Below are 13,167 nucleotides of genomic sequence, written 5' to 3'. Positions count from 1 at the left end.
ATTCTCTAAGACTTTGGTCTTTTCAGATGTATGTGTCTGATCGTGTATGATGGGTTCAAAACTTACATCACGTTGCTGCGACTTTAGGACACCATCCAATTGAGGTAGGTTTGTGTTAGTTTCATCCCCCGTTTCTACGTCAGGTAAGTATACTTCGTTTTTTTTCGTTTTTTCAGGTAAGTATGTTGCTGCTTCTTTCACTCTTTCAGGTAAGAATGTCGCAGTTTCACTCATTCTGTCAGGTAAGAATGTTTCGGTGTTGATGCCTTTGTCAAGTAAGGACAATTCAGCATTTTCATTACCAGCTAAGGTTGGTTCCTTGCGATCCCCTGTGTGTAAGGATAGTGTGTTTTGTTGTTGAATATTTTTTACCGGTCCTGAATCTGCTATGAGTTCCCTATTTGGCAAGGTGACCGCTATTTGATAGGATGGTCGGTTTAGCACTTGTGGAAGATCAGAGTAATAAAACTCATCTACCTCTTCGTCAAGTGGCTCATCTGGGTCATGTTCTAAGGCTGAACTCTGTCTTGTATGAGGTCTGCTAGGTTTCGTAACACGTTCTGTTTCATTTTCTAATGAAGAGAGAAAACCACAAGGCAGTAAAAGATCTCTGTGGAGTGTTCTGTTGGGTCCTTCTCCGTTCTCTGGTTTTACAGTGTATACTGGCAAGTTTTCCATCTGTTTGAGAACTATATACACTGTTTGCTCCCATTTGTCTGCTAATTTATGCTTTTCTCTTAAGCGAAGATTTCGGACTAAAACACGATCTCCCACACCTAGTGTGGACTCACGAATGTTTCTGTCGAACCGTTCTTTGTTCTTCCTCGCTGTTTTTTGAGAGTTTTTTATGACCATGTCATAACTCTGTTCCAGATGACTCTTCAGTTCTTTAACATACTGAGAATGAGTTATAGAGGGCTTGTTCAAATGCGGTAACCCAAAGGCAATATCTATAGGCAACCGAGGCTGCCTACCGAACATTAGCTCGTAGGGAGAGTATCCCGTCACGTCATTTTTTGTACAATTGTACGAGTGAGTAAGTGGTTTTACAAAATCGCGCCAGTGATGTTTCTCAGTGGCTTGTAAAGTTCCCAACATGCTGAGTAATGTACGATTGTACCGTTCAACGGGGTTGCCACGAGGGTGATAAGGGCTCGTTCTGACTTTACGGATACCAAGTAAAGAACAAAGTTCCTTGATTGTACGTGATTCGAAATCCCGTCCCTGATCACTATGAAGACGCTCAGGAAACCCGTAGTGGACTAAAAAATGTTCCCACAGGTTCTTCGCGACGGTGGTGGCTTTCTGATCTTTGGTTGGGATGGACACTGCATACTTTGTAAAATGGTCTGTAATCACTAAGACATCTTTAGTGTTCTTACTGTCTGGTTCTATGGAGAGAAAATCCATGCAAACTAACTCCATAGGTCTGGTGGTGGTAATACTCACCATTGGAGCAGCTTTGTCAGGGAGGGCCTTCCGACGGATACATCTTTCGCAAGTTTTAACTTTGATTTCGATATCACTAGCCATTCTTGGCCAGTAAAAACGGGACCGAATGAGATCTGTCGTACGTTCAACCCCAAGATGCCCCATATCATCATGTAGGCTTTGCATGACTGTTGAACGTAATGAATCAGGCAAGACTAACTGCAATGATGTCTCTGGTCCTAATTGGCGTCTCCGGTACAGTAAATCATTTTGAAACTCAAACCGTTTCCACTCTCTCAAAAGGTTAAGAACCACCGGGGGTTCTGCAATAGTATCAGTTGGCGGTTTATTGTCAGTCATAAGCAGCTGAATGACTCGGCCAATGGTTGGATCTTTCCTCTGCAAGGAGACAAGGTCAGCATGGTTATACTTGGGCACAGCAAAGAAACTGTCACTATTGTCTTCCAACTGGAATAGGTCTGGAATGGCCGCTGCAGACATGGCAAGTGACTGAACTAAACCACAAGGAGAATCAGTCTCATCCAAGACCATGTGCTTTTGGCATGTTGCCTTCACTGCTTCGGCTTGAAGTTGAAGCTCGACTTCTTTGACAGAGGATAAAAGATGAGATCGGAACTCATCTAGTCGTTGGCATTCCTCAGTGAATTTTGAGTTGTCTTCAGGTTTATCATGCAGCCTCCTAGACAGGCCATCCGCGTCAATGTTCTGTGTACCTGCACGGTATCTGATGTCAAAATTATAGGTGGACAACGCAGCTAGCCAACGATAGCTCGTTGCATCGAGTTTTGCCGTTGTTAAGAGGTAAGTTAACGGATTATTATCAGTAATGACAGTGAATGTGTTCCCATACAAATAGTCATGAAACTTATCTGTTATGGCCCACTTTAAGGCTAGAAACTCCAACTTGTGCGCAGGGTACCTAGTTTCACTAGAGCTTAAACCGCGACTTGCATAAGCGATTACCTGTGTGACACCGTTTTGCACTTGGTATAGCGCTGCACCGAGTCCGGTCGTACTAGCATCTGTGTGTACTAGATATGGGAGTTTTGCGTCAGCGTAGCCAAGAACTGGCGAAGTGGTAAGTTTTTCAATAATAGTTTGAAAGGACTTCTCACAGTCTTGGCTCCAACGATTCCCAAAGGGTTCTTTGGGGTTCAAGTACTTTGATCTACATGGTGGTGTTTTAAAGTTTTTCCGTTTGGGTGGATAACCAGCCGTGAGAGATGTTAGTGGCTTGACAATATTTGAGTAATCTTTAACGAAGCGTCGGTAATAACCGGTAAATCCTAAGAAAGATTGGAGTTCCTTCAAAGTCTGAGGCTTCGGCCATGTTTTGAGTGCTTCCACCTTATCTGGATCGGTTTTTATGCCATCTCGAGATACTATATGTCCAAGATAACGCACAGATGTCTGGAAAAAACGACACTTATCTGGTGATAGCTTGAGTCCGTATTCTCTAAGCCGTTCAAGAACGTGAGAAAGTCTGGTTTCGTGTTCTTCCAAGGAGTTGGAAAAGACGATCAAGTCGTCTAGGAAAACTAACACTTCCTTCAGATTAATGTCCTTCATACACTTTTCCATAACCCGTTGGAAAGTGCTTGGAGCATTTGTTATTCCTTGTGGCATACGGTTAAATTCATAAAACCCAAACGGGCAAACAAAAGCAGTTTTAGGTTTATCCTTTTCACACATCTCTATTTGATAGTAACCTGACTTGAGGTCCATCACAGAAAACCACTGTGATCCAGCGAGAGCAGAAAAGGACTCCTCCAAGTTAGGCAGGGCATATGCGTCGCGAATGGTTTGCAGATTAAGCTTTCTATAGTCTATACATAGACGTACCTCACCATTCTTTTTCCGAACTACCACTATTGGTGAGGCAAATGGAGACTCCGACTCTCTTATTATACCGGTTTCCAAGAGGGCTTCCAAATGTTTTCTCACGGCTTCATAATCATGTGGATGGATCGGCCGAGATTTCTGTTTGAATGGGGTCTCGTCTTTTAAGTTGATGTGATGTCTTATCTGTTGTGTATGACCAAAATCAAGATCGTGGTGCGAAAACACATCGGAGTAAGTGTTAAGTTTGTTGGTGATCCTCCCTTTCCATTCTTCGGACAAGGGCGAAGTACCGAAGTCAAAACTGAGAGGAGGGTTTGAAGGTGAAGTCTGTTGCTGCGAACTACACGCCGCAAGTACTTTCTGATCACTTTTGTCAGGTTCTGGATATGGCATAACACGATCGGCTTTAACTAACTCAGCGATCACACAGTTAGTGGGTAATGTGATGTCATGGTTAGTTTCGTTTCTTAGTACAACAGGTACTTTGTATGGACCATGTGAAGGTAAGGAAATGAGGCAACAGTCTACAATTATACCCCCTGGTAGAGAACCATTGGTGGGTTGTTCAATGAGTGCATAAGGCTCATGCTTGTTTTGGCTGGGTTGCATAAACCCTTCTAGTAACAGTTTTTTATTTGCAGGGAGAACTTCTTGGGTTCTCCCTCGAAGCTTCACCACACCAACTCGTCCATCTTTGCTTTGTTTTTTTCTGACTGCTAAGGCTTTTAGCACGTGTTGGTACCCATAAGAGAGTGCCTTGGAATCAGGTAAGTTATTGGCAGACAATTGCTCATACAAAGGATCGAGTGTGTTTGTGCCAATGAGTAGTGGTGTATCAGAGTTTGAGCTTATATCCGGAACCACTAACGCAAGGGTAGGTAACTCAAGTCCAGACTGATCGAGCTCTTTTGGAAATGTGACACTTATCTCTATGTATCCTAAATAAGGAACTGCTTGACCGTTTGCGCCCTCGACTTCTAACAGATTACTGATGGGTTTAATTGAGAGGTCAGGTAAGTGTTCTTGGTAAAAAGAATTGGCAATGGTGGTTACCTGGGACCCTGAATCCAGTAAACAATTACATTCAACACTGTTAACTGAGACTGTAGCTGTGCATCGCCCACCCACTAATCTTTTGGGAAGTTTTGGCACTGAATGAGCATGAACTGGCTTGCAAAAAAGTCTCTCTGTCCTTTCCTTAGAGGGACTTGGTTCTACTTTAGCACCTATCTGTCCCACGATAGGAGCTTCTACCGGTTTAAAGGAGGAGACTGAGCAATTGGCTTTGACATCTCCCACTCGCGCTGCTTCTGTCTAAGAGCAAGTCTTTTAGTTGCAACTAGTGCTGGATTTGGCTCGTTGCTACAGCTAGAAGCTATGTGCCCATCTTCTCCGCACTTAAAACAGTATCCAGGCTTTGGTCTGGGCACCACTGCTGTTATCTGCTGAATCTGTTTGGGCTCATCTGGAATTTTAGTCCCCACACGGGGTTTTGACTCTTTTTGAGTTTTCTTTGCCTTTTTATCTGTGTTGTTAACCTTAAGCTGTGCAATTTGGCTCCTGAGCTCAGCGATTTGTTTGCGTAAGTCATCACAGTTATCATCTATTTCCAGTTCACAAGTGTTTTTACTCTGAGAGCATGTTGTTTGCACATTTGAATACACTCTAGTTCGTTGTGCCCCTAAGTGTTGTTTCATGCGTGCTGCTTTAGTAGCCTGTTTGTCTTCTTCAGTGCGCAGTTTGAGGAGAAGTGCTGTAAAATGAGGCGGGTTGTCTTTCTTTTGTTCGAGTTGCAGGTTTGAAATCAGCGAGCTGTCCCAACAGCCTCTGCAAAACTGCTTGAGCAGCTGCTGGTCGGCGTCACTGGAGGAAATTCCATTCCTCTGAATAACTAGGTTTAACAAGGTGTATAACCTCTGAAAGTAATCGGAAGGTTTTTCACCACTGTCCTGGTTTGTGTTTAAGAAGCGAGCAAAGAGCTCGTCGCCGTCTTCGACAGCTGCGTAAGCTGAATCGAGATGTTCAAGGTACGTTTCCGGGTCGGATTTTGGACTAAGAGCTTTAACGATGCTCGCTGCTGGGGCTGACAGACTCTCCACGATTCTTCGTACAATTTGGGACTTGGTGAGTGAAGGATCATTTATGCATAACACTACACTACTACGCCAAGTATCATAGTCAGTTTCAAAAGAAGGGTGTGGAACTCGCCCTGAGAACGGTTTTAGTCTGTATTGTGAAGTAGGCGGAGGGATAACCTCACTGCTTTTAACAATGTGTTCCACAATAACTCGCTGAACCTCAGGTGTGTTTAAAAGATTTGGTGGAATGCAAGGGTTTTGTTTTCCAGTCTCTGTAGGTGGACAATTGTCCTTTGAGTTGTTCATATAGTTAACTTCTGGTGTTAAAGGCAGGGAATATGTAACTTGGTCACTATGGAGCATTGGCTCTGGTTCAGTGACTGGTTCAGATGCATGGGTATCCCTTCCTAAAGATTCCCCAATTTTTGCCAGTTCCTCCATTAGAAGGTCTTTAAATGATTGATTGCTACGCGCAGCTATGTCCCTGAGCTCTGACAGATAGGCATCAGTGGCAGATGTGCTAGTTTCTAGACTGTACGCGCTGGCTAGGTCTTGAATATGAAAGAAAACATCTGGGTTCCTAGTACAAGGTTTGTCATAGGGTAAACATTGTTTCTTTAATTCCTTAACAGTGGCTTCATGTTGAAACTCCACAATAATCTGATCACAGTTTGGTAACTTAATGCGCCTGTTAACTGGTCCGAATCCTTCCATAAACCCAAAGACTTCGTTATCAAGGTCTGTATCAGTTAACCCACTGATTAAAACAGCATTTGAAACTTTGACCTTTTCTGTTTTCACAACTTCCATTTTAAAACACTCAAAAGTACCAATAATGCCAAAATGGCAAACCACTGTGACCTCCAGGCACTCTTATGATGTCAGTCAATGGTTAGCTAAGGTAACAACTCTACAATTCTCCTGGCTGGCTCGCCAAGTTTTATGTAACCGGATTACAGGATACAATAAGATAATTAAAAGAAAAAATAAACAAATGGGCCAATAATTAGGTTCGGGGAGAATTGGAGGTTGTTTAAGAATGACTGGAGTCACGGGTATAGCATGAAACGGTTTATATACTAAATTTTAATAATAATGGGAAATATAACACATAAAGATAACACACAAAAACAGATGAAAACAATCAACAATAGTAAATTGCTCGGTATGAGATTTGATCATATGAGTCACAAGTCAGCCGGCGTCAAGTCAAATCCCCACGCTTGGGGTGAAAGTCAGAGTCCGGTGGTGCGATTTTTTCCTACCACACCGTTGAGATTGTTCACAGAAGAGAGCAGTCTGCTCTTCAGTTACTTGAGATGTCCTGGTTCGTTCAGTGGTTAAGGCTCGCCATCTCCCTCGTCAGGAAGAAATCCAGTTCTCGTTCCAAGTGAGTGATCATAGGAGTCGGGATCAAACCCAAGGAAAAAAAAAAACCCAGCCTGTAAACAACAGAACTGTTAGCGAGTTGGCATCGACCCTTCTCGTCACATCACAGCATAAAGTCTTACAGACTTAAACAAATGCTTCACTCTATTGGCATAGCCAATCATGTTTGGGTTCACAGTTCAACTAACATAACATCAATTTGATTGTCTATTAAAATAATTCTCAGTAGCTCTGGAAATATAATTACATATGACAATTGTTCAGCTCAATAGGCTCAGTTAGATTCTATTACTCTACACTATTCAACAAGAAATACATTCATGACAACAAGGATACATTTAGTTGTGTTTCTATACAGCATTGTGACACCTTGTATATCTGTAACACAATAAATAAATAAATAAATAAACAAACAAATAAATAAATAAATAAATAAAATTTTCTATAACAAAATTAAACAAAATATAAATTCTGGTCCTTTGGTCCACCTTTGTAAAATAATTCCTCCCTAATCAGTTAGCTTTTATTTATTTTTATTTATCTATTTTTTTTATTATTAAATGTTTGGTTAAGGGACGCATTACTAATTCTATGGCGTTAGCTATAACGCCCCTGAGGACCTTGTACATCTAGGCCGTACCACCATTAACTGGCGGTTTGAGCCGTTAACTCCTGGGAATCCCATATGCCCTACCGCCGTTAACTGGCGGTTTGAGCCGTTAACTCCTATATGCCCTACCACCGTTAACTGGTAGTTTGAGATGTTAACTCCTGGGATCTAACGTCTAGCAGCCCACTGCTGTCACCTCGGTTGCTGTAATTAGCTTTTTGAATTTAATAATTTACTGAATTTAATCTCATTCACTCACCAACGCGCTCCAACGGTTCCCTCCTACAGAGGATTGGTTCACTCTGTCGTCTCCACACAAATCTATAAGAATGGAATTAATTTGATAAGCTATTTAAGTTTCCTTTTTTTTTTAAGTTGCATCGTTAGCTTTTTCTCTTCTTTTTTCTTTACTCACCGCGTTGGTTCCAAGTTCCTAGCTCTTATTAGAAGGAGTCAAGTCCGCCTCTCCCTCTATCTATGCGGCACCCAAATCAGGGTTCTTCACGGCCTCGACCGTTGTTTTTTTTTCTCTCTCTCTCTCTCTCTAACCGCTCAGTCTTTGCTTTCTGTATCTGCGTGCTGCACAGCCGTTTGTCTCTCCTCTCGCTCAGCTGCGTCGCACGGTTTTATTTCGCGGAGGCGGGACTTATTTCTCTCAGCCAATGAAATTTCAGATTCCCACCTGGACCAATAGTATACAGCTTTCCTCTTCTGTTTCTGTTAGTGATGTTCAAGATTCTTGTTTTAACCGATGTTTAATATTAAACTCGTTATTTTAGTTATTCACCCTTCCAATAATTCATTATGAAATTATCTATTAGTTAATTAGATATCTATTAATTAGTATTGTTAATTTCCTTAATTTATATTTTATATTTTATCTAAATTGAGGATGGATCATATTAGTAAGCCAATTAGTTAATACCTCATTAAGGTTCTAGCTTCTGGGTTACACTAACAATGAGCTAACACTAATGTGAGCCAACTAATACTAAAACAAACCAAGAAGTAAAAATGTTCACACTGTTGGACAAAAATGTTATTACTTAAAAGTCCAGTGGCAACAAAGCCAGGTTACCATCAGTCCTTGATTTTGTAGACTCCTTTAGCTTCCTCATAGGTTGGGCTGATGTTCACTCTGGTTTTAACTCTTTGCTTTGCCTCCAATCACATTGGCTATTTCTCAATGTCAAGGCGCCTGGCCTTGTGAGGCGATGTGTTGCGAGGCATGGCACCTTGCTTATGAGGACACTGTCCTTCCTTGGTCAAAGAAACCCATTAAATAGAACAAACTTACATCACATGACCGCGGCTTCCACGGCAGTCACATAGCGTCATGTGACACAGGAGATAACGTTATATTTTATACATATAAGTTTCAATATCAATATATAATGAGCCTTTTACTTTTTAAATTTTTAAATATTTGTTAAATTAAATATATAAGCGAGTTACTACCTGATAGCCACCAAAGCTGCATCTGCTAAGCAACTAACCAACCACAGATAACTTCTTTGGATCTAAAAAAACATTTAAAATTAGTTGACTTACTTTTAAATTTGAAAATTGTCCCGGAAGTAGCTGCCGGCTTCTGACCCGCCATCCTTTTGAAAATACTGCGGTATATTCAAGGAAATTTTTGACCAAGGTCAGGCTACAAGACACCTCTCATGTAGCCTTGCTCAGCTAGCGAAACGGCTAACAAATGGTGAACACTTGCCTTCTTTAGAACATGAACATTGGAACGCGTCTTAGCGGTTCCTGATGATGTATCTTCTAGACAACCGGGGTGGGGCCAAGACATCAAGGCCAGGTTCCTTGGCATTGAGAAACACCTGTTATTCTATTACATTTATTTCCAAGCTCCGCCATGATGCCAACAAAAAAGCAAATCAGCAAACTGAAAAGGCTAACTGCTAGCACAACCACAATCTAAAAAGCATTTTTGAGGCTCTCAGTAGGAATAATCCTAGTCACATACTTAATCAATGAGTCATGTTAGGAAAACATAAGAGTGCTGCTATAAAAGGAGAGAAGAGCTGCTACAAAATCCCTGGATGTCTAAACAATTAGTCAGTGCAAACATGGCATTCATTCATTTAGGAGCATTGATTCTTGGAAATTAAACCATATAGAGAAATACATTTTTTGATACGTCTGAGACTTAATTTTTTTTTACTGAAGGCATATTTTTTATGTGTGTCAGATACCACATGTGGGTTTGGCTTTCATTTGGAAGTAGAAATAATGGGAGCATATTCTTAAAGAAGAATGGAACTAATTTTAATAATACACCCTGTAAATGTTAATTAGTTCATAATTCTCTATGGGATTGTTAATTTTACTGCGTTTAATACATACAACTAAATGCTGCTTGAAAAAATGCTGCATTAGAGGTCCCATGTGGGCTTTACTGAAGACAATGATTCATCAGTTTAAGAGCAAACGTTCAGAAGAGGCCATGTGTTTTTGGTGAATACGTTGTTTGTGTAGAAATAAACAGCTATGTTTTAGGTGATTGTATTTTCTGTGTGTGCGTAGGAAGTTATTGAGAGAGCATCAGTTAGAGGCAGGGACCATAGCCGCCCAGCAGGAGGAGCTGGAGAGAAGGCGCCGTTTGGATGAGCAAAGAAAGCAGGATTACCCCATACCGCTGCTGCCTGAATACGCAGCTGGTGAGATACACTAAACCCAAAATACTTTCTAGAACTAGTACTTGTACTGGTACTCACCTGAGCATGCGTTCTCCCTCTAAATCTAGTATTAACTGTATGATTTCCATTCTGCTTTTCAGGGGATGTGACCCAGCATGTGCCCTCTCCACCAGCAACGGCATCTTTGGCCTGTTTAGACTCCAGCAGCATCAGGATTAACACAAACGCCTCTAGTGCAGCACAAAAAGCAGGTAAAAACAAAAAAGAAAGGATTAATTATTAAAGTCTGAAATTACAAAACAGCATTTCTATATGCCAAAAGAAAATACTGTACTTAAGTATCCAATCCAATCCAAATTTGTTTATATGGGACATTTTTCAACAACATGACAGCTGACCAAAGTTCTGGACATCAGATAAAAGAAGACAATAAAATTGATGAGTCATGGGGTAAAACTAACTGTGTAAAACCACACAAAGGAAAACAAGCTAAAAGGTGAACATTTAAAACACTAAAAACAACATAAAAGGACTAAAAAGTTAAAGACATAAGAGACAATAAAACCTTAAACCTATCTAAGTTGTAGTAAACAGTAAGCAAAGTACTTTGTAGTTTTTTTCCCATTAATAGTAACTTGCATTTAAGTATGTTTACTTTGTACAGATTAGTGGCTCTAATGCATAATTACTTACTCCTGTGCACTTCTTATTTTAAGAGCAATCAGTCGACACGCCTTTTTCAAGTAAGGTTAACTAATCAGATTTTACAGTGTTTATGAATCAGATGACGTCAAACGAAAACCTCGCAGAACCAAATGACTCAAATCTCAAACTATTCATTTATTAAATTACACATTTTTTTCTACTTGGCTTGTGACCACAAGAGTCTGGAAAATCAACACACCAACAGGCTGCCTGGGCTGGGTGGGATTTCCAAGAAAAAGTACTAATCAGGTTTTTATGTAAGCTGAGAATACAAATATTACTTAACACCAGTGATCATATAAAATCATTTAATTCTCCATGTGTTCGTTTATGCAACTTTAATCCTAAAAAATAATCTCCGTGTACATTATCAACCTGTTCATCAGAATACTTAAAACTTTCCCGTAGGGCATCGCATCTCTGGAAGCCAGGCTAACAGTGATGAACATGTGGTGAACGTGCACACAAGAAAATAAAGCTCAATATCAGAAATGTGAACTAGAGTAAATGAAGAAGCAAATGGAGGAGGAGAAGAAGAGTGTGTTTGTGGGGCATTAAATCCAGCTAATCCCCAGGTGGTGAGCACACACCCCTACCACAGTGGCACACTGACATTTGTAGGTGGGGTTATATAACCAGTCGCCCCCCCACCCCCACCCCCCACTTTAATCCTACTTGTATAACCAGCTATTCACTGCCTTATATAAGCTCACTCTTTCTTTTTTTATTCAGACACAGTAACACACTGACACACACACCACATCTCCACAGTGTGGCCCAGCTTGTGTAACTGTAACCGTCAACTTCCGTGATGTCGTTTTTATCTTCCAAACTCACATGGAAATGATTTTATGGTCATTTTCCAAATGACTTTATAATGACTAAATATTGTGATGGAGACTGATGTTGTTAGGAAGTAGGGGTTGTATGAAATAGTCGACTAGTCGACTTCACGGCTCTGTAGTGACTTTTTATGCCTGTCATCGACTAGTCGCTGTCACGTGATAATGACTGACAAGATGCAGTCCTCGGAAAAGACAGCAGGTGATGAGCCCCTGCGCGTCTGGATCGAGGCTGAGGCGACGCGCTGTGCGGTACTGACACCGGCGGTAAAACGGACATTTAACCAAACTGTGACCTTTTCCCTCTTGCAATTTAACCTTCCCCTCACCCCCATCCTAATCTTAACCAGTTTGCGCATGCAAAGCTCTGATCGTTGACGTGCGCTCCAGACATTGCGTCCTGAGCACCGCCAAATCAGGTGTCACCACCTCAAAAACAAATTAAACACGTGATCGTTCATGTCGGCTCATTTCCTTTCATGTTTTCTGTCTGTTATTTGTGCCTGATGCGTTTCGCTGCTGCGGAGCGAGGCGCATCACCTGTTGTCCTCCGGTGACGCACCCCCAAGATTCCACTATCTCCACTCCGCTCCGGCATGAACTCCCCAGCAAAAACGGTCCCGTTGTAGTCGGCCGGTGAGCAGCGGCACTCCGCTGTTTTTGCGGTTGGTAGATCTTTTAGAACTGCAGTTCAAAGGTAACTCATGAGGTGAATATATATGAACACAGGTAGCAGTTTTTCTTTAGGATTGAGAGGAGATGCAGGAAGATAATAAACAGGCAGGACAGAAAAATAGTCAAATAAAACAAGTTCGTTTTTGTACCTGCTGGTTGCAACAAACAGACACCACTGAAGGTAATCAGAAGTGAGGAACAGAAAATGAAATAATTATTTTAATGTTTAGAGCAGCAGAAAAGGCTGCAGGCGCATCAGTGAGTTTGCGGCTGCTGCGCAGGGGGAGGGGGGAGAGGACTGAAGCAGAAACTACCGTTGTTAAAAGAGATGTGTTAACTTAGAAAATGTGGGCGCAATTTTAATTGTCAAAAACTCCAGCGAACCTACCGACCGACACCCCCCCCCCCCCCCCCGCTTCCGGCATATGACGTCATCAACGACTAGTCGAAGTCGACTCGACTTTCATTACTTGACTGTCGACTTTAAAAAAATAAAGTCGTGCAGGCCCTATTAGGAAGACTGTAACTGCTCATAAGCTTTTAGGGTTTCACTTTTCCCGAGCTTACTGAAAGCTTCTTTCTGGAGAATTTCTCTTATTCAAAGGCACCATCTAGTGGCTGACAAGCGTATCACACAAAAACGCTCTGTTTTTTTAAGATGGCGACTTCACGTTTCTGTTTATAAATGTGCTTCTGTAGCCGACAAACGGAGCTAAAACGCGTTGTTTTACGAGTATTATTCTCATGTCATGCTGTGTTTTCATATATTTATGTTTTAGAGACTTACTTGTCCGTGAAAAGTTCATCAACTCTTCATCAGCCGAGGTATTCCTTAAATTTGAAGCATCTAAGCGGTAGTCTAACGCTATTGGTTAGTTCTGGTCGGCGCTCAGTTTCCTATTGCATGGAGCTGTGCCGGG

General features: G+C 41.5%; 1 protein-coding gene across 4 annotated transcripts in view; it reads left to right on the top strand.

Moving 5' to 3' along the window:
- The window catches only part of LOC107390659 (helicase ARIP4), an 84,993-nt gene that overhangs the window by 49,441 nt on the left and 22,385 nt on the right, over window positions 1-13,167 (top strand). For all 4 annotated transcript variants that reach the window (XM_070544757.1, XM_070544758.1, XM_070544762.1 and 1 more), the window contains 2 exons: window positions 9,913-10,046; window positions 10,166-10,276. In XM_070544757.1, the coding sequence (XP_070400858.1) occupies window positions 9,913-10,046; window positions 10,166-10,276 (245 nt within the window). The remainder of the gene's footprint in view (window positions 1-9,912; window positions 10,047-10,165; window positions 10,277-13,167) is intronic.

Source organism: Nothobranchius furzeri, chromosome 15 (genome assembly GCF_043380555.1).
Source record: "Nothobranchius furzeri strain GRZ-AD chromosome 15, NfurGRZ-RIMD1, whole genome shotgun sequence".
Classification (NCBI taxonomy): Eukaryota; Metazoa; Chordata; class Actinopteri; order Cyprinodontiformes; family Nothobranchiidae; genus Nothobranchius; species Nothobranchius furzeri.
The sequence above is the reverse complement of the archived record's forward strand: the minus strand, read 5'-3'. Positions and strand labels throughout refer to the sequence as shown.